At 43.6% G+C, this 19,779-nt stretch overlaps 1 protein-coding gene across 1 annotated transcript in view; it reads left to right on the forward strand.

Moving 5' to 3' along the window:
* The first annotated feature begins 699 nt into the window (after window positions 1–699).
* slc1a1 (solute carrier family 1 member 1) overlaps window positions 700–19,779 on the forward strand; it is a 50,601-nt gene continuing 31,521 nt past the window's right edge. The window contains exons 1-2 of the mRNA XM_067982331.1: window positions 700–790; window positions 2,826–2,954. Coding sequence (XP_067838432.1) covers window positions 700–790; window positions 2,826–2,954 — 220 coding nt within the window. The remainder of the gene's footprint in view (window positions 791–2,825; window positions 2,955–19,779) is intronic.

Genomic DNA, 19,779 nt, shown 5'->3' on the forward strand with positions numbered 1-19,779 from the left:
GAACAAGATCATTTTGAACAAAAGCATACCTCTGAACTTTCATTACTTTGGAGTGAGATTCACACATTTTGGTTTAAATATGTAACCTACTTCAGCATATAGTGCTGCATGTATTTAAATGGGCTTGTGATCAATTTCACTCTTTCTGATCATAAATATCACATAACATTTTCACAATGTTGACAGTTCTGCAAAAGTGTCACCTGGGCTTTATAAATTGCCTGTTTTTTTAATATGTATTGTAAGTTTGTAGAGTAAAACATTTCGCCTTTTCAAAAGGCCCATTTTATATTCAATGTATAGCATTTTAATTTCACCATTTATAATGAAAAAGCACCCTGAGAATTATATGCCAGTGATTGGTGGCTTGATTCCACTAGCTGTTAGCAGAAGATGTAGAGTCCAGGGTTAAATGATGGACAGGGTCTTTTAAAAAGCATGGTCGTATGTTTTGTGGTAGCCATTGTTAGGTTCCTCTAGCTGCATTCAGTTGAGGGGGTGGTACTTAGTTACAACTGAGTGCATGAGGTGGCTGAGCTATGGATTTGTCTGCAGTGACGGAATACAGTGCAGTGGAGTGAAGGCAGCAGCATTTCACACTGACTTCAGCACTGTGTGTGTTTGAGAGTGTGTGTGTTTGTTGTGTGTGCATCCATGTATTTTTAATCTGTTTCTCTAAATCTTTACCATCAAGCAAACATGGGGAAGAAATCCAAAAAAGGATGTGATTTCAAAGCTGTTCTGAAGAAGAACTGGTTGCTCATGAGCACAATACTCGCTGTAGTGTTAGGTAAGCATTGAATCTGTAGATTCCTGAATCCTTTTTGTTTTTATATGATGGTTATTTCTTTGTAAAGGAACAGATTTGCACTGGTAATTATTAACAATGTTAAGATGTAGAATTCTTTATAAAATGGAGGCATATTCTAGATCCTGTCAGTTTTAATATCTCTGTGATCATATTAACACCCTTCTAGCACAGCTGATTTTGATTTGCATGCTTAAATTGCTTGCTTAATGCAGAATTCCATTATCTCTGTGCCTCGATTGCTTTTAGACCTGCATAATAACAAATGTCTGATAGCAATTTCTTTTTGTGGAATATATCTCACTGGAATTAAAGATCCTGTACAAGCCAGTAAATGTAACAGTTGCTAGGCCCAGTAAACCTCTTATTAATTGATGTGCATTGATTTTATTCTCCCATTTAATTTTTTTTCTCCACACCATTCATTGGGTTACCTCATGTCTCTTACCATTCCCAGAAGGCAAAGGTGAGCAAACAACCTGCTCCCACTCTGTACTTAACTGCTAGGAGATATGCAGGACTGGTATGGATTGAGTTGCTGTCTGACTAACACGTGGAATGGATTTTCAGACGGGGGTAGTGGAGATCCTAGAATCATTTAAGAAATAATTGGGAGTTGTAATAGAAGAGTGTAGGTTTGTTCTAAATGAATGAGCTAAGATGGGTCGGATGGCCTTCCTTATCGGTATCTTTCTTGTGATTTCACAGTATTTACACTGTCAGTCTGTCGCGGAAGAAACTACGCCATTATTGAGTGTGCCCATAGATAACCCAAAGCCCAATTGACTTGAGGAACTTGCCCCATGGAGAATAATAGGGCAGGGAGAGAGAATACAGTTAATAAACGAGATATACATTAGCTGATACAGTATATGATTGCCTACTAGATATAGGTAAAAGGTCTGAAAAACAACTGTTGGGTTCGCTATTTATCTATATTATAACTTATAATAATTTCTGTAACTAAAGTGAAATTAGCTTTGCTAGATTTCCCAAGTAACATTTGCAAACTGTGCGAATTATGATTTTTCTTCCAATATGATTCTGAAAAATATGATTTGTAAGGGTTAGTGCATTACATATATAACCCCTTCTCTGTTATGCCAGTCATTTTCTCTCTAAACGGCCCAATCATCATTCCTTATTCACTCCTTAACCATTCCACCTCCTTATGACAACAAACCCTCTGTACCAACTACATCCGTTGTTAACCGTCGCTCTGTAGCCTCTGTCTTCCATGTGTTGTTTATCACCAGTATCTCTGTAGCTGGTGGCTGCATCCATCCATTGCACAAGCAACACAACCAGCCAAGTCTGCAGTTTGGGAGGAATGCAAGATTCATTACATTGCACTGATCCCAGTCCACCTCTACTCTTAGTGTTGTTTTCATGGAACTAATTTAGTGCCAAAGTTATGCTGGTATCAGCATTAACCCAGCATTCTAATGTTAGTATATTATCACAGTCAACTGCCCTTTTGAAATCAGAACCCTAGACTACCCCTAATCAGAGCCAGATTCACATTGTGTTGGCTCAGATTGATGCAACCCCTTCTTTGACCCACAAAAACGAATGCACGGCTAGTATGTTTTCGTGCCCATGCCTGGGCGAAGCGTGTGCCACGTATGGAATATTCATCATGCGCAGTGGCATTCTGACTTTTGAAGGAAATTGGAGGTATTATCTTGCAGGCAGAAGCAAAGAGATATTACGCTGCTGTTCCAAGCATAACAGCAGAGGAAGTCTCCCTACATATGATATGGTTGCAACAATGCGACTAGGAACAATACAACTGATAGTTTGTAAAAATATATTCAAATTCCAAAAGCAAAGATGGAAGGCTATCTGTGTGGGAAGACAAAGCACCGAGAAGTGTTAAATTAAACCAGAAAATGCTGGGAACACTCAGCAGGTCAGGCAGCATCTTTGGAGAGAGAAACAGAGTTAATGTTTCAGGTCTTTTCACAGATGCTGCCTGACCTGAGTGGTTCCAGTACTTTTTCTGTTTTTATTTCAGATTTCCAGAATGCACAGTATTTTGCTTTTGTTTCACTGAAGTGTTGTTACTTCTGTTACAGATACTCTAATCCCTTTGCCAAAGGCACTCTAGAAATGGCTGCAAAGGGGCTGCATAAAAACATTATGGGTAAAGTGGCTCTCCCTTTCTCCTCTTCTTGTCTCAGAGGAAACTTTGAATTCCAGTGTTTTTTCTGCAATCCACGTGCCCCACCTAATATCACTTTTGTTCTTCACTACTACATTGAACGTAGGATAAATTGGTTGGAAAAGGAGGGCTGGCAATCCCTCAGCCTGCTACTGTGGAATAAATGGGTGGGAAGGTGATGGCCCAAGCACTGATTGTCCTGATGATATAACTTATGTAGCTTAAATAGACTAGTATTGTGCATGATTAAGATTTAGGACAGTGTTATCCAATACAGTAGCTACTAGCCATATGTGGATAATTGGGAATCCAGATTTGGCTAATTGCATTCCTGATTAGTAAATAAAAAATGAGTAATAGACACCATCATTCAGCATGTGATCTCAATACTCATATTCACACAATGTATACATGTGTATTTTAAGCTTTTTGTGCATTTGTTGGTAAAATGGTAAGACGAAAAGTAGAGTGTGAGTGTTTTACTTCCTTGGTTGCTGAACAGTGCCACTATAGCCACACTTGTGGCTAATCAGCAATTTCAACTGGACACACTAGGTCGTATTGATACACATGTCCAGCTTTGCTATAGCAGTTACAAAAATAATTCCCTGACTCTTCATCAATTAATACTATCAAGTAATAATATAAGTTATATCCTAATACTGGAAATTAAAACAGAAAATAGTAAGCCAAGAGGTAAGAAATTACTATATGTATATATATAAACACTAAAGTGTGTTCTAAGTCTGTAACTCATGAGTTGACATTAGTAAACCATGACCCCTTTAGTCATTTCAACCTCTCAATATATGAAACAATGCAAACTTAATAATACCTCGATTTGGCACATTCTAAGCCTTGTGAAATCCTTAATACGATACACTGGACATCATTTTATTGCGGACTGTGCAATATCTTCTATGTGATTTTGTTACATTTAAAAAGTTGTGTTTTAAAACAAAGTGAATTCACACAAGTTTTTTAAAAAGCCTAGGTTGCAGATATTGAAGCCAGACAAGCCAGTTTGGGAGAATGTCACAACTCATAGCCTATTTCAAACTGATACAACGAAGATCTATTGTTTCATCCCAAGCCCATGAACCAGGATGACAAGGGACATTAAGCAATTTGCCATTTATTTGCAGCTGATCAACTAATATTCACACCCGTTGTGGTGAAGGCAATTCTATTCATATGGGCATAGCATGAGGTGCCTGGTAAATATATTCTGAGAGGGCAGACAGTTTGATTAAAAGCCTGCTAGCAAATCGCTGCATGGGAAGGCATTCGAGACACCATGGCCTCAATAGTAATTCCTCCACAATGGGTGGGAGAATGCAAAATCTGCGTAACCTGACCCCAAAAGGCTGCCCACGGCCTGCTGCCATTTTTAAGGCGGCGGATATTGGGGTGTCCAAGTGTCCTGCCGTGGAGAGGCGGGACGTTTATTAAAATATTTAAATTGGGCTCCAACAGTGAAATTGGGAGCCCAATTTAAATTAACTGGTGCTGCACGGGTTTCCTGGGGGTTGGGAAACTTGGCAGTGAAACGGAGGTGGGAGCTGCTGGCTCCACAGAGTAAGTGGCCCTTTTAACATTCCTTGTGGGCCAGGAGGAGCAGGAGTGCTCCCCCCGAGGCCCCTCAAAGAAGCTTTCAGCCACCCCCAGCCCCGATCTTCAGCCACCTCTCCCCATCCTTCCAGATCCTAGGCCTCCTCCCCCCAGCCTTCCCGATCGTGGGCCTTCTCCCCACCCAGCCTTCCCAATCACGGGCCTCCTTCCCCCCAACCTTCCCTATTGCTGGCCTCCTTCCCCCAGCCTTCCCAATTGCATGCCTTCTCCTCCCCCAGCCTTCCCAATTGCGGGGCCTTCTTCCCCACAGTCTTCCCGATCGCTGGCTTCCTCCCCCTCAATCTTTCCAATTGTGGGTCTTCTCCCTTCAGCCCTCCAGCCTGTAAGGCAGACTGTTCATTTGATTGGCTGCGGACCTACAAGATGCAAATGAGGCCCTGCTGTTAAGATCGACAGGGCCGCCCCATCCCTGACCTTGCTGTGTTCTTCAGCACTTTCTGGCCTCATCCGTACCCTTCACATCTCCCCGTAAATATAAGGGCCCACTGTTCAATTTCCTGGAATTAGAATTAACAGGAAAGAAGGAAAAACCTGGGTTCGGGAGGAAGTCATGTTTTGAAATTTTTGTGAGGCACTGCTGTTGGCCGAGAGCCGGACGCCAAAAGTGCACGGGGGTCAGGTCCGTCAATTAGAAGTTGCCTGGAGAGAAAGGCATGCCAAAAACTGAGAGGTTATAACTATCAGGAAAGAATAAACAGGGTGGGGTTCCTTTCTCTGGAAAAGAGAAGATGGAGACGTGACCTGATAGAGATTCTTAAAATTATGAATGGGTTTGATAGGGTAAACGTATAGACTAGGGGCTATAAATCATAGAATCATAGAAAGTTACGGCACAGAAGGTGGCCATTCGGCCCATCATGTCCATGCTGGCCGAAGAAGAGCTATCCAGCCTAATTCCACTTTCCAGCACTTGGTCCATAGTCCTATAGGTTACGGCCCTTCAAGTGCACATCCGAGTGCCTTTTAAATGAGTTGAGGGTTTCTGCCTCTACGACCCTTTCAGGCAGTGAGTTCCAGATCCCCACCACCCTCTGGATGAAAAAATTTAACCTCATCTCCCGTCTAATCCTTCTACCAATTACTTTAAATCTATGCCCTCTGGTCACTGACCCATCTGCTAAGGGAAATAGTTCCTCCCTGTCCACTCTATCTAGTCCCATCATAATTTTATATACCTCAATTAAATCTCCCCTCAGCCTCCTTTGTTCCAAAGAAAACAACCCCAGCCTATCCAATCTTTTCTCATAGCTAAAATTCTCCAGCCCTGGCAACATCCTCATAAATCTCCTCTGTACCTTCTCTAGTGCAAACACATCTTTCCTATAATGTGGTGACCAGAACTGTATGCAGTACTCAAGCTGTGACCTAACCAATGTTTTATACAGTTCTAGCATAACCTCCCTGCTTTTATAGTCTATGCCTCGGCTAATAAAGGAAAGTATCACATATGCCTTTTTAACCACCTTATCTAGCTATCCTGCTACCTTCAGGGATCTGTGGACATGCACTCCAAGGTCCCTTTTTTTCCTCTACACCTCTCAGTATCCTCCCATTTATTGTGTGCTCCCTTGCCTTGTTTGCACTCCCAAATGCATTACCTTACACTTCTTTGGATTGAATTCCATTTGCCACTTTTCTGTCCACCTGACCAGTCCATTGATATCTCCCTGCAGTCTATAGCTTTCCTTCTCACTATCAACCACATGCCCAATTTTTGTAATATCTGCAAACTTCTTGATCAAGCCCCCTACATTCAAGTCCAAATCATTAATATATACCACAAAAAGCAAAGGACCTAGTACTAAGCCTTGCGGGGCCCCACTGGAGACAGCCTTCCAGTCGGAAAAACACCTGTCAACCATTACACTTTGCTTCCTGCCACTGAGCCAATTTTGGATCCAACTAACAACTTTCCCTTAGATCCCATGCGCTTTTACTTTTTTGACCAGTCTGCTCGTGGAACCTTGTCAAAAGCCTTGCTAAAATCCATGTAGACTGCATCAAACGCGTTACCCTCATTGACCCTCCTTGTTACCTCCTCAAAAAATTCAATCAAGTTAATCAGACATGTCCTTCCCTTAACAAATCCATGCTGACTATCCTTGATTAACCTGTGCCTTTCTAAATGATGATTTATGCTGTCCATCAGAATCAATTCTAATAATTTGCCCACCACCGAGGTTAAATTGACTATAATTACTCGGTCTACATCTCTCTCCCTTTTTAAACAATGGTACAATGTTAGCAGTCCTCCAATCCTCCGGCACCACCCCTGTAGCCAGGGGGGATTAGAAAATGATGGTCAGAGACTCCGTTATTTCCTCCCTTGCTTCTCTTAAAAGCCTGGGATACATTTCATCTGGGCCTGGCAATGTATCTACTTTCAAAGATGCTAATCCCCTTAATACTTCCTCTCTCACTATGTTTATCCCATCTAATATTTCACACTCCTCCTCCTTAACTACAATCTCTGCATATGAAGACAGACAAAAGTATTCATTAAGAACCATACCCATATCTTCCGCCTCCACACATAGGTTACCTTTTAGTGTCTAATAGGCCCTACTCTTTCCTTAATTATCCTCTTGCTCTTTATGTATTTCTAAAACATTTTTGTGTTTTCCTTAATTTTACTTGCCCTCTTTTTGTTTTCCTAATTTCCCTTTTAATTTCACCCCTGCACTTTCTATACTCCTCTAGGCTTTCTGCAGTATTTAGCTCTTAGTATCTGACATAAGCTTCCCTTTTTTGCTTTATCTTACCCTGTATAAGAACATAAGAACATAAGAAATAGGAGCAGGAGTAGGCCAATCGGCCCCTCGAGCCTGCTCCGCCATTCAATAAGATCATGGCTGATCTGACCCTAACCTCAAATCTAAAGAACACAAGAAGTAGGAGCAGGACCCGGCCACTCAGCCCCTGGGCCCTCTCCGCCACCCACAGGGCCTTGACCGATCCAAACTCAGCTTCATGTCCAATTTCCTGCCCACTCCCCATAACTCCTAATTCCCTTTACTTCTAGGAAACTGTCTATTTCTGTTTTAAATTTATTTATTTAATGATGTAGCTCCTTGTCAACCAGAGGGCTCTAGATTTGGCAGGCCCACCCTTTTTCTTTGTGGGAACATGTTTACTCTGAAACCCTTGAATCTCCCCCTTGAATGCCTCCCACTGCTCTGACACTGATTTACCTTCAAGTAGCTGTTTCCAGTCCACTTTTGCTAAATCACTTCTCAGCTTAGTAAAATTGGCCTTTCCCCAATTTAGAACTTTTATTCCTGTTCTATCTTTGTCCTTTTCCATAACTATGCTAAATCTAACTGAATTATGATCACTACCACCATAATGCTCTCCCACTGATGCTCCTTCTACCTGCCCAGCTTCATTCCCCTAAACTAAATGCAGAACTGCCCCCTCTTAAATATAAAATAGCCACTAATAAATCCAATAAGGAATTCAGGAGAAACTTCTTTACTCAAAGAGTTGTGAGAATGTGGAACTTGCTACCACATGGAGTGTTTGAGGCAAATAGCATAGATGCAATTAAAGGGAAGTTAGATAAGTACATGAGGGAGAGAGGAATAGAAGGGTATATTGATAGGGTGAGATAAAGTGGGGTGGGAGGGGGCTCATGTGGAGAATAAACTCTGGCATAGAGCTGTTGGGCCGAATGGCCTGTTTCTGTGCTGTAAATTCTATGTAATTCTATGTAAAATGCAAGTCAGGCCACATAAGGGACAGGACACATGACTTATTATTTTTTCACATTTCTTTGAGGGAAGAAGTGAGCACGAGTGGAATTTCTTTTGACTGTTACTCTGTTTGTTCTCTTGCTGTCTGTGAAACAAAGTAGCTTCCAATGCAACTTTGTCAGCTACCACTGTCTGGTATTAAGGAGCTTCCTGGAATAATTCACCCACTAATTTATACCTACTTGATCCCTCCCCTAAATCAGGAGCTTATTATGTGGGAATGCCCTGCCAAGTCATACCACTTCAAGTTGGTACACATTCATACTATGTTGCTAACCTATCCAAAAATATGTTTTATTTAATTTTTAATCAAAGCTGGCCAAACTTTTAAAAATCAAACCTTAATCACAAAACTAACAATTTAAAAAAAACACAATGCAAAAAAATAAACAACTATAAAGCATTTTTGCACGTTGATTTTGGCTTAGTGAGTACTTTACAGAGTAGGTCTGCTATTATTTCTCAGCAATGCCCCAGACCCCTCAACTTTACAAACAACTGCTGGTGGTATCCAAAAGAACAAATTTCCCAGCACTGCAGAAAATAAAGTCAGTCACATGAATGAGGGAGAGAAGGGGTTAAAGGAGTTCAATGGTGAACAGGCTATTGAACTTCAGGGCAACTTACAGGATACTTTGCTTCAGGATTCTTATGAAAAAGGTGTGTCAAACAGAAAAAAGTTTGTTGATGATTAATCTAAAGTGACTTGTTAAATTCCAATTTAGAAATGTCAACTTGGTTTAGTGATAGCATTGTCAACCCTGTATCAGAAGATTGTAGGTTCATGCTCCAATATGGATTTGAGTAGTTAATGAAATGTTAAACCAAAGTCTCGTCTGTCTGCTCTGGTGCCCCTAAAAGATCCCATAGCACCATTTGAAGAAAAGCCTGATGTCCTGAATTACTGGTTCTCCATTTATCAGGAAAACATTAAGTGGAATAGCTTGTTTCAAAGCACAGCTGCAGCAGTTTCTTTGGATAATGTTAAAACCATTACAACCATTAAAACATTATTTGGAAATAAAGGCCCGAAATTTGACGCAATGGCGATATTGGCGATGAATGCCATAAGTTAAACCGATCCTCTAGTAGCGAGCGCCTGATATTGTCGGAGAACTAATTAGAATATGCCACAGCAATCATCATGGCAAATCAGAAGTGGCATAACCAATGGCCAATGTATTGATCCTGATTCTGATTGCCATCGAGTTTCCATAAGCCTTGATCTATTAATATACCAATAGATTATGATTGTAAAGACACTTACTAGTGGCAGATTGTAAGTTTAGTTGCTTAAAATACCACAAAGATTTTTGAGGTTTGTTTAATTCTTTAAGTTAAAACCGGTTTTGAGGACCACCTGTAATAAAACATGTAGAGTTGCCCTAACATGATTCTTCATCAATTGATTCATCTTCCACTGTGTATTTAAGAGCCATCAGATCATTATAGACAGATTTCACTATCCCACTTAATAAATGGAATGGAGAACATTAAGGGGATATATAAGCACTTGCTGTTATTTTGCTACTATTCATTCTGTTATACTTCACTGAGGCCACAATTAGTTTCCTGAGGGAGACACTGCATGATATTCTACACAATGTGAACCAGATTATTGTCTGTTTACTTGCCTTACATACAGTATTGCAAAGTGAGGAATATAACTATACAGTGTAGTCCGATTCAAATCCGTGCTTTCCGTGAATCATCATCGAGAATGCGATATGGGAATAATCAGAATTTAACGCATCTGTAAGAGATGTTGGGCCGGAATTTGCTGAAAAAATAACACGTGTGAATGACGCACACTGTTATTAATGTGAAAATTGAGCAGCAACTTGTGACAGGGAAGAGATACTCCATGAATTGCGAATTTCCACAAGTTGCTGGACGTTTTGCGCTGCGCCGTCATTATTTTCGCAAAAGCGGCCTCTCGCCCTTAACCTCCCCATGAGTTTCATGAAGTTGCTGCATGTGTGCATTAATTGCTCATTAAACTCGCCACAGAAAGTTAAGTCTAGTAATTAATAGCGTAAGTATCCTTTTAACGACATGATAATGGTTAATGACTGGCAGTCAACCTCTCTGGCCCAGAAAGGAAACAATTAAAAGTGTAGAATCTCATTCCTTCAGGTAATGAATTGTTGTTGGAGATTTTAAAAATGCCAAATTTCAAATTTTTACTTTTTTTTCTCACTTTTCCTTTGTGCCTCTTTTTCTCTCTCTCTTAATCCAATCCTTCTTTCCCACTTTATTTCTCTTTCTGCACCTAATTTGAATTCATCCATTGTAATTCACCCTCCTTCTCAATCCTTCCTCTGTTTATTTATCAATCCTTAAATCTCACAGTTTGTCCCACTGTTCACTAAGGTCCCAAATGCCCTGGTCCATTCGCCACGCTGTTATCAGCTCGCACTTCGAGAAACTCTGTGGGCAAAACACTTTTGAGCTGAAGGGTGCAGGATAAAGTCTAACTAACTGGGCATGCTGTGAGTTGCCCCACTCCAGCAAATTTTGGTCCAATCTAACAGTGCGATTTCTTTGTTATGGTGGTAATACCGAAGCGCTGAACTCAACAGCAATAAAGTAACAGGAAGTATTCCATTACCCTAATACTTAGTACAATGGGAATGATTACGATGCCAAATGATGTATCTCAATTAGATTTCTTTGATCGGTGACTTATTGGTTGAATTCGATACTCCTGCAGACAGAAGTGGTATCTGTGATTCCATTTATGAGAATGGGTCTGGGGATTGTCTTCGGATTGATCTTGTGAGGATAATGAGGCATCAGAAGCAGAAAGCACATCCCTCCTTTAACCATCTTGAATAAACACTTAAATCACACCGCTACCAGTTCTGCAGTGCCACTATAAGTGGCAGTGGCCTGAACACTGCCTTAAATGCAGCTATTGATTTTAAAAGGGCAGAGCTATGATAATTACCTTCGAGCTGTTCCCGGCGAGGGTTAACAGTGGAGCGGAGCAAAAGCCCCAGGCAATTATGGATTGGCATACGTAATGGCATAAGTCACTCGTGCTATAATTTGCTGGAAGTTCTGTGCTAGTATAATGGTATACACTGTAGATGCAGCATTATTATGACACAAGTTAATAGCAAATTCTGGGCCAACATTTAGCAATATTATCCAAAGATTGCAGCACCTTTACTACGAAAGGGAAGAGCTGCTGTGGTCAAATTAAAAATACGTTCATGAAGATTTCCTCTGGCTGGTATTTCCAGTAAGAAGAATGTGTTTCTTATACGTTTGATGGGGTAAATCTTCATTTAATGCATGTACAATGTTGTATACACAAAGAAACCGGTGCAGACTTCTCCCTCCCCTCTCTATGAATCTAATTTTGTACAACCCCAAACTTGACCTTTAAAAAGCATACAGGACTGAATTCCTCCTGTCCAAATCCCTGTCCCCATTAAAGTATGAATCAAAGCAAATGGGATTTTTACTAGGCACTCTCATAAATTATAGGATTGCATTGCTCTTGCAATTCCTGTGTCCTTCAGTACTGAGGCCAGAGAGTATTTCAGTGGATCAATTCTCATGGTTTCCCTATTCTAACTGAATGTTTGTCTGGCGATTTACCACCAGAGGAGATATGATGAAATCTGATGTATAAGATTTTCCTGCATGAGATTATGCCCTCTGAACATAGGTGAGCCAATTATATATCAGTGCATCTTATAGGGTTCTTGCCAAAATGGCAACTTTACAACTGGTGTGATGTATACATCAGATTTTATGGTAAAATCAGTTTAAAAAAAAGCAGGTCTTACCTCCATACAAAGGACAGTATACTTTTTAATATATTTTAAATAAATAAGTAACAGGATGTAGGCGTAAGGCACTCTGTTCTCATTCGTACAAATATCTAATAAAATAGCCAAAACCAGCAATCTGAAATGTTTCTCTGCATAGCCCAAGCAGAAAAAGTAAAACATGAATAGAAAAGGCTAGAAATGCAAAATGAGTCAGTTAGAGTCTGAAAGAGAAAAACGGGTGAACATTTTCACTGAGACTCTTTATTAGAACTGCCCAATAAAGTATCTGTGTTCTGATACAATTCAGGCATGATGGTATCCTACTTCATATCACAAAAATAGCACTTACGCAGCTGAGAGGCAGAGTCATCCATCACATGAGACTGATTAAATTAAATCCCTTCTCCTAAGAAATTTCTCAGAAGTGAGGTTTATATCCATATATTAACACTTGTCCACAATTTATTGATAATTGTTACTTCTGCAGCTAAACTCTGCATAAAGATAATAAATACTGATGAGAGAGGCCATTTGGTCTTTCTAGCTCATCCTGCCATAAAAACCTACAATCCTCCATTACAGCGTCTTACTGCCTCTTGAATGAATCAAAGGTTTTTGCCTGCCATTCTCTTGTCAAACATTTCTAGCTTGTTCTCTAGCTAGCTTAAAACTGTCGGAGTGATTCCACAATTTGATTCCCAGCAGGGAATGGTGCACACATGGAATGCCTCTTGGGGAATCACAGGTCCGCAGCCCATAATTTTCTGTCCATAATTGACAGAAAATAATCAGCCGTGCATCCGCGATCTCTCCGTCAGAACTGCCCCGCCTTTTTATTCACAAAGGATCAATAGATCTGTTTCTCAGACACATAAAGTACAAACAAGATTTGAAATTTTTTTGTTCTATGCAGTTAGTTGAGTTTCAATTTTGTGCAACATTCATTGACTAAGATACACAGAAGGCTCAGGCAATTTGATGTAAATTGTAACAAAAGTGATTAAAAATTAACAGTGAAATAACACACAGAGTTGAAAGGCAAACACAACTTTGCGAAATTTGGCAGCTGCCACATTTATCCATCTGCATATTTCTACTATTCAACCCTGGCCTATTGCCCTCCATTGACAACACCCCTATATCCAGTCCTAGCATTACAGAAACCATGGGCTCGATTTTAAAAGGGCGGCGGGATGGCAGTGGTGGGTGGGTGGTCAATGGGCGCACGGCAAACGAGAATAATAAAATTTACTGCTCCCCATGTGATCGCGACTTATTTGGTGGCCGTTAATTTTGTTTCCAGGTTTGCCGTCTGAAAGCTGTGCAGTGGGCGGACTGCGCACCTGTGTGACAGGCTGTCAGCTGCAATGTCTAGATTTAAAGGGCCATTGCTCCAATGGATTTTGCCATATCAAGGAGCAAGAAGACACAGTGGAACAGCACAGGGGCAAGGCTGCTCAAAGATTCAGCGATGCCTCACTTGAGGTGCTGCTGACTGGGGTGAGGAGGAGGAGGGAACTGTTTTACCCAGCCGACAGGAGGAAGTGCCCTGCCTCTGCCAACAAGAAGGCCTGACTCGAGGGGGCAGAGGAGGTCACCAGCAGGAGCAACATATCCCGCACTTAGGTCCAGTGCAGGAAGCGTTTCAATGATCTAACTAGGTCAGCAAAAGTGAGTACACTGACTGTTTCTCCTGCATTCCATGGTACACATCAACCCCCCCACCCCCAACTCATTCTGCACTGCCATGTCTACTCCCATCACATCACTCCTCACACCCACTTAAGGCTCATCCTCAACTTACCTGCACTTCCTGACCTCCCCATTTGTGACCCCCACCACTACCACTCATCCCAATCCTGATCCATTGTGATGTCTCTGTCTGATACACACCCTCTGATGCATGTCTTTCATGGTCAGCCTCACCCAAAGCAATGCATTCAATGGCTCACCACTTCACCCTCGCTCACTCACATGGCTGCACTTTCTCCAATTCTAGGAGAAGAGAGCGTAAAATAAACAGGAGAGGGTGAGGACTGGAGGGAGGCCACAACAAATAGTGACCCTCACAGAGGCAGAGGAGGATGCCCTGGAGATCAGCCGCACCCTCGAGTGCCTGTCCGTCGGGGACGGCGAGACTGGCACCAAAGAAACGTCTGGTGACACAACTTTAACATTCATCACACATAACATGAATTGATGTTAAGAATGATTGGCACGTTGAACACCTCAATAATCTCATTGCAACATGACACATCTGTGATGATGCTTAATATTGCCTTCTGTTTTTTTAAAAGCCCTTCAACGACCGCAGTGTTGGGAGAGGGCTATTCCTCAGAGGAGCTCCCGGCCCCTGAGGGCGCACTGTCATATTTTAGTGAGCCATCCACCAGTGCAGATACTCACACCTCGGTGAGTCCTAGTAGTCAGTTAGTTGGGTTGGCACCTGGTGAGTCACCACACACAAGTGAGCACGAGCAGACAGTGGTGGCAGGGGCAGCTGTGGAGAGTCCGGGTCAGTGGGCGCACTCCTCTCCAGGCTCTGCTCAGGTGGACGCAGATGCAGAACCCCGGGGGTCATCCTTTAAAAGGAGAATGATTGAGGGACAGCAGCACATTTGCAAAGTACTGGAACAGGTGCTATGCACACTCTTCACAATAGTGCAGAGGATAGAGGAGTCCAACTCCTGGATTAGTCGAATGGTGGCGCAGGTACGTGAGGGGATCTCTGAAATAATGTCGCAGGGGACATGAGCAGCTGTCTGAGATAGTGGCACACGTAACTGCGGAAATGTCTGAGATAATGTCGCGGGTAATTGTGGGAACATCCGTGATGGAGAGAAGTCTAGCCTCCATTGAGCTTCAAGCGTGGCTCACAAATGAGTCCATTCAGGCCCTGACAACGGCCATTTCGACTCACAGTGAAAACATTCTGCCAACTTAAACAGGCAGACAGAAACTTTACAAGGCATCCAAGGCATCATACATGCCCTCCAAACCGTTCTCCAGCAGGGTGGTAGGAGTGATGTGGGCCTGGTTTAGGAGAAGGATGATGGCGAAAGGGGACATGGAAGTGGGGATGCCACTCATAGCGCTCCCATGTCTCACCCTTTGCCCCCCTCTCAACCAGTACCCGCAATGCTGCCTCCTCTCCAGGTGGCTGAGTCAGCCCCTGCACAGGTGCAGGTGGGGCAGTCTTTGGAGGGGCCCTCACGGGCATCGAAACCCAGAGGGCATAGGCCAAAAGCATCTAAGCAGTCCGGCCATGGACGTGAGCAACTTGCCACTACCTCTGCTGCAGCCACAGGGGATGCAGTGCGTAGAAGTAGTAGGAAGAGAAAGGCTAAGGATTTGTGATCACGAGGGGTACGCACAAGGATGTCTGATCGACTGTCATGTTTTTCATTGCTAGTTGCTTTTTGCGAAAGTCACATTAAATGTTATTCATATTTGATTTTTGTTAAAGTCACATTAAATGTTATCATTCTCACCACTACTGCCATGTCTTGCCCATTCCTGACTGGCTTTTGTGACAGCGCCCTTTCATGTGCTTCATCATGAAAGGCAACACTTGATGCTACCGAGTGGGTGACTTTACAGTGGGTGTATGTGTAGTTGCAGACTATTTTGTGCAGGGAGTGGCGGGGGTTGGGGGGGGGGGGTGGGGTTGCTGGTGTTGGTGCTGCTCTTTCCAGGTGGTGTGAGGACTGGACTATTCTCACTTTGTGATCTTATGACATCCGTTCACATGAATGACTCCCTGGCCTCACGAGCAGCCAGGTGAGACGTTGTTCTGCCCATGGGTTCGTCCTCCTCCTCTTCCTCCTCCTCCTCCTGCCACCGCTGCTTCTCCTCAGTGTTCATTGCAGATGTGGATGCTGGATGAGGGCGTGGGGCTTCATCAACCGGTACCCCTCGTTTTTGTGCCATGTTGACCAGGAAACAATACACTATTATAATGTGACCCACTCTGTCTGGTGCGTATTGAAGCCCTCCCCCAGAACGATCAAGGCACCAAAATTGCGTCTTCTGCAGTCCCATCACCTGTTCAATTATAGACCTGGTGACGATGTGGCTGTCGTTGTATCAACGCTGTTGCTCACTGATGGGGTTCCTCAGAGGTGTCATGAGCCACGAGTGCAGGGTGTATCCCTTGTCCCTGAGGAGCCAGCCCTTAAGGCTGTTTGGTGCATGGAAGAGGGGTGGGATGTTGGATTCCCTCAGAATGAACGAATTGTGGCAGCTGCCAGGGAATCTGGTGCACACATGAAGAAATCTTTTGCGGTGGTCACAAACGATCTGAGCATTGATGGAGTGATATCCCTTTCTGTTGATGAACAGGCCTGGCTCGTATGGAGGTGCTCGGATTGCTATATGGGTGCAATCGATTGCACCCTGTACATGTGGGAAGCCAGCCACAAAGTGGAAACCCATTGCCCTCTCTGTCTGGCTAAGGTCGTCCATGGGGAAGTTTTTTTTTTATTCGTTCACGGGATGTGGGCGTCGCTGGCAAGGCCGGCATTTATTGCCCATCCCTAATTGCCCTCGAGAAGGTGGTGGTGAGCCGCCTTCTTGAACCACTGCAGTCCGTGTGGTGACGGTTCTCCCACGGTGCTGTTAGGAAGGGAGTTCCAGGATTTTGACCCAGTTGACGTATGACGAGGCCCTGCGAAACAAGCCGTCGGTGACCTGCCTTATACACTTGTGGGCAGACTGAGAGACCCTGGTGATGTCACTGGTGGCACCCTGGAATGATCTGGAGGTGAAGTAGTTGAGGGCAGTGGTCACTTTAACAACGACAGGTAATGAGATGCCATGAGGCCCAGCAGTGAACAGCTTGGCATGAAGGAGGCAGCAGATGTCTGCGACCACCTGGCAACTCACTCTCAGCCTCCCTAAGCACTGCTCCTCAGAGAGGTCCAGGAAGCTGAACCTGGGTCTGTAGACCCCCCCGGCGAGGGTAGTGCCTCCTGTGACGTCACTCCCTCTGTTGTTCCTCTCTCTGCTCTTGTGCAGGTCCCTGTGGCGCAGCATTGCGTTCTGGAGCTCCAAGTGGCGGAAGTGCACGCCGTGCCTGGCGAGGATGGTGATGTTCCTTGTCCTCAGATGTAGTGGTGAATGCAGCCATCGTACCCCCATCCTGATGGTGTCAGTTTGAGGGGGTCCGAAAAGTTGGTAAATATGTGTAAACAGAATAATTCTGAGTGGAAACCAAGAATTTTCAGTCTAAACACACAGAACTCCCAGCCAAAAGTTTGTCTGAGAGAACTGAGTGCCCTGCTCCAACAACTGACTCTTTTACTGACCTTTTATCCCCATCTGTCAAACAGGGATTTAAATGTCCAAATGGCTGCCGGCCGAAACCTGACTACTTTCCAATGTCGTGTTTCACACAGCACGGGAAACACGTTGAGGCAACGTTAAAATCACTTGCCTTCATCGTTAATTGGATTGATGGACATTTCAAGTACTTTAAGTACTTGATTTAGTGGTTCAAATATCTTCCCACTTCCGGGTTGGGGAACAGCGCGTGCACCCAGGTGACTCTGGCTCGTGCGCATTCTTCGGTGAGTTGGAGCTGCCCGCTCCAAAAAACCCAATTTTCTTTGCCCCCTTGCCGCCAACGCACCGCAGATTTCTTTTAAAATCGTGCCCCATGGTGTATGTTGTGTTTGATCATTTCAATCTGTAGTTAACCCTTTAGCGTCCAATCCTATTTCCAATCAGGCATTTATTCAGTCTCTTTTTGAAGGAGCTAATAAACTCAGACTGAATTGCATTTTCTGGGAATCTGTTTCACATTTCTGCTATTTTTTTCTAGTCTCCTTTGAGGCTTTTTAATTTAAATCTGTGTCCTCTTGTTCTGTATTCACAGTATAAGAACATTAGTTGGCTTATAGCTACATCTTTTATGCCCCTCAGCACTTCAAGCATCGGGTCATGTACCCTTTCAATCTTTTCACCACTGAAAATAAATTCAGTTTTATAAGTTTCTTTCCATGACTGAGGAGTGATTTTGCATTCCTATGTCCCCATCAATGATTCTGATGTCCGAACAGGTCTGGTAGCTTCCTGCAATACAGCCAACAAAGAGTGTTCCATATAATAGCGATTTGCAATAGGGGGGGTGAGGTATTTAGGCCTCCTACGCAACGGAAATGGGGCAGCAGCACCCCAAAGATGGTGGACAAAGACTTTTCACCCCGTTGCCAATGTTTGCCCGGGCCTATCACTGGGTGGCTGGAGGGGCCCCCTGAGTTGGGGGGTAGGCCCATTTAAAATGCTAATCGGGGTCCTTTGACGCACATAGGACCCCAAATGCCATTTTTCAATTGAGCTGGGTAGGGTTTGCACATGCATGCTCTGACTAACATCAGATGGTGGTTCGGTTGAAGAGGATTCTGCAGGTAAGTTCATCATTTTTGTGGGGCGGGAAAGAGCAGGAGTGCTGCAAAAATGGACCAGGCCTCCTGACAGGACTACCAGGTAGCCAGCCAACCGCATTCCGCTCTGGGGGAAAATCCACCCCTGCTGCATAACTTTGCTCTACGACGGGGTAACACATGGACCTTCAGCATGATGAGGGAGAGGACATTGATGACAAAACAGGCAGCAGCTCATTGAAGACCACTTCAGTTGAACAATCCCTGCGCCCCCTCCCACCCCTGCTTTAACAGTCATGTTCAATACCTCTTCCAAATAAGCTGCATTCACCCTCTCTGTACACAAAGATTTCAAAAAGGATTATCCTTTTACTGCCTTATACAAATGCCTAACACTAATTGCCACCCTGTTGTGAGCCCTAGTACCTATCTTAAGTTCTCTCTTTCCTACTCTCGTGCTCCTACGAAGTGTTGCCCCAGTGTCTGCAGCATGTGAGGTGGAAGGCTGCTGTGGCTCTATCAAGGGCTCTTGAGATGCTTGTGGTGTAATAAATCTGACCCTGACACCTTAAGGATGGTGATAAGATTCTCTATTGAGGTGATCAAACCAAGCACAAATTAAGACAGTAACAATGCTCGAGCGATAGTATAAGAACAGAACGATAATTGGTTGAGCGAGTTATGAGGGCCCCCACATGCTATCATCCTGAGAGATGGTAACTTGTTCCCTTCCCTTTGTATGATTGCCTCTGCTATTGGGCTGCCCCTCAGCACTTCCACTAATCTGCAGGAGAGTAAACTTGAGAAGATTCATGCTCCCACTGCAGCCCCTATTTATTCAGATGCTCAGCATGTCCAAAGTGGAAGAGGTGGTTGAGCTCAAAGCCTGCATGGGCCCAATATGAGCATCCCTGAGAGATGCTATTAATGGTGTCATAGATTCCGGCAGGGAGGGCCCAGCTGCAGGGTCCATTGAGATGACCACATGCTCTATGGTCTACTGCAGACTGTCGATGTCATGCGCCAGCATTAGGTTGTCATGCACAGTGTGTGAATAAATGAATGAGAGAGTTAAATGGAAAGAAAAAACTTGAGGAAGATGCCAAAACATCCTGCTGCGCATCTCCTCCAGCCTGGCCATCTCCAATGCAGCGTGTCCTCTCTCTACCGATGTTGTCGTTGGCAGCATTTTCCATTGGTGTCAGGATCTCCACCGGTTCTCTTATTCTCCCTTCTGTTCTGTGGCAACTTTTCC

Source organism: Heptranchias perlo, chromosome 4, assembly GCF_035084215.1.
Source record: "Heptranchias perlo isolate sHepPer1 chromosome 4, sHepPer1.hap1, whole genome shotgun sequence".
Lineage (NCBI taxonomy): Eukaryota > Metazoa > Chordata > Chondrichthyes > Hexanchiformes > Hexanchidae > Heptranchias > Heptranchias perlo.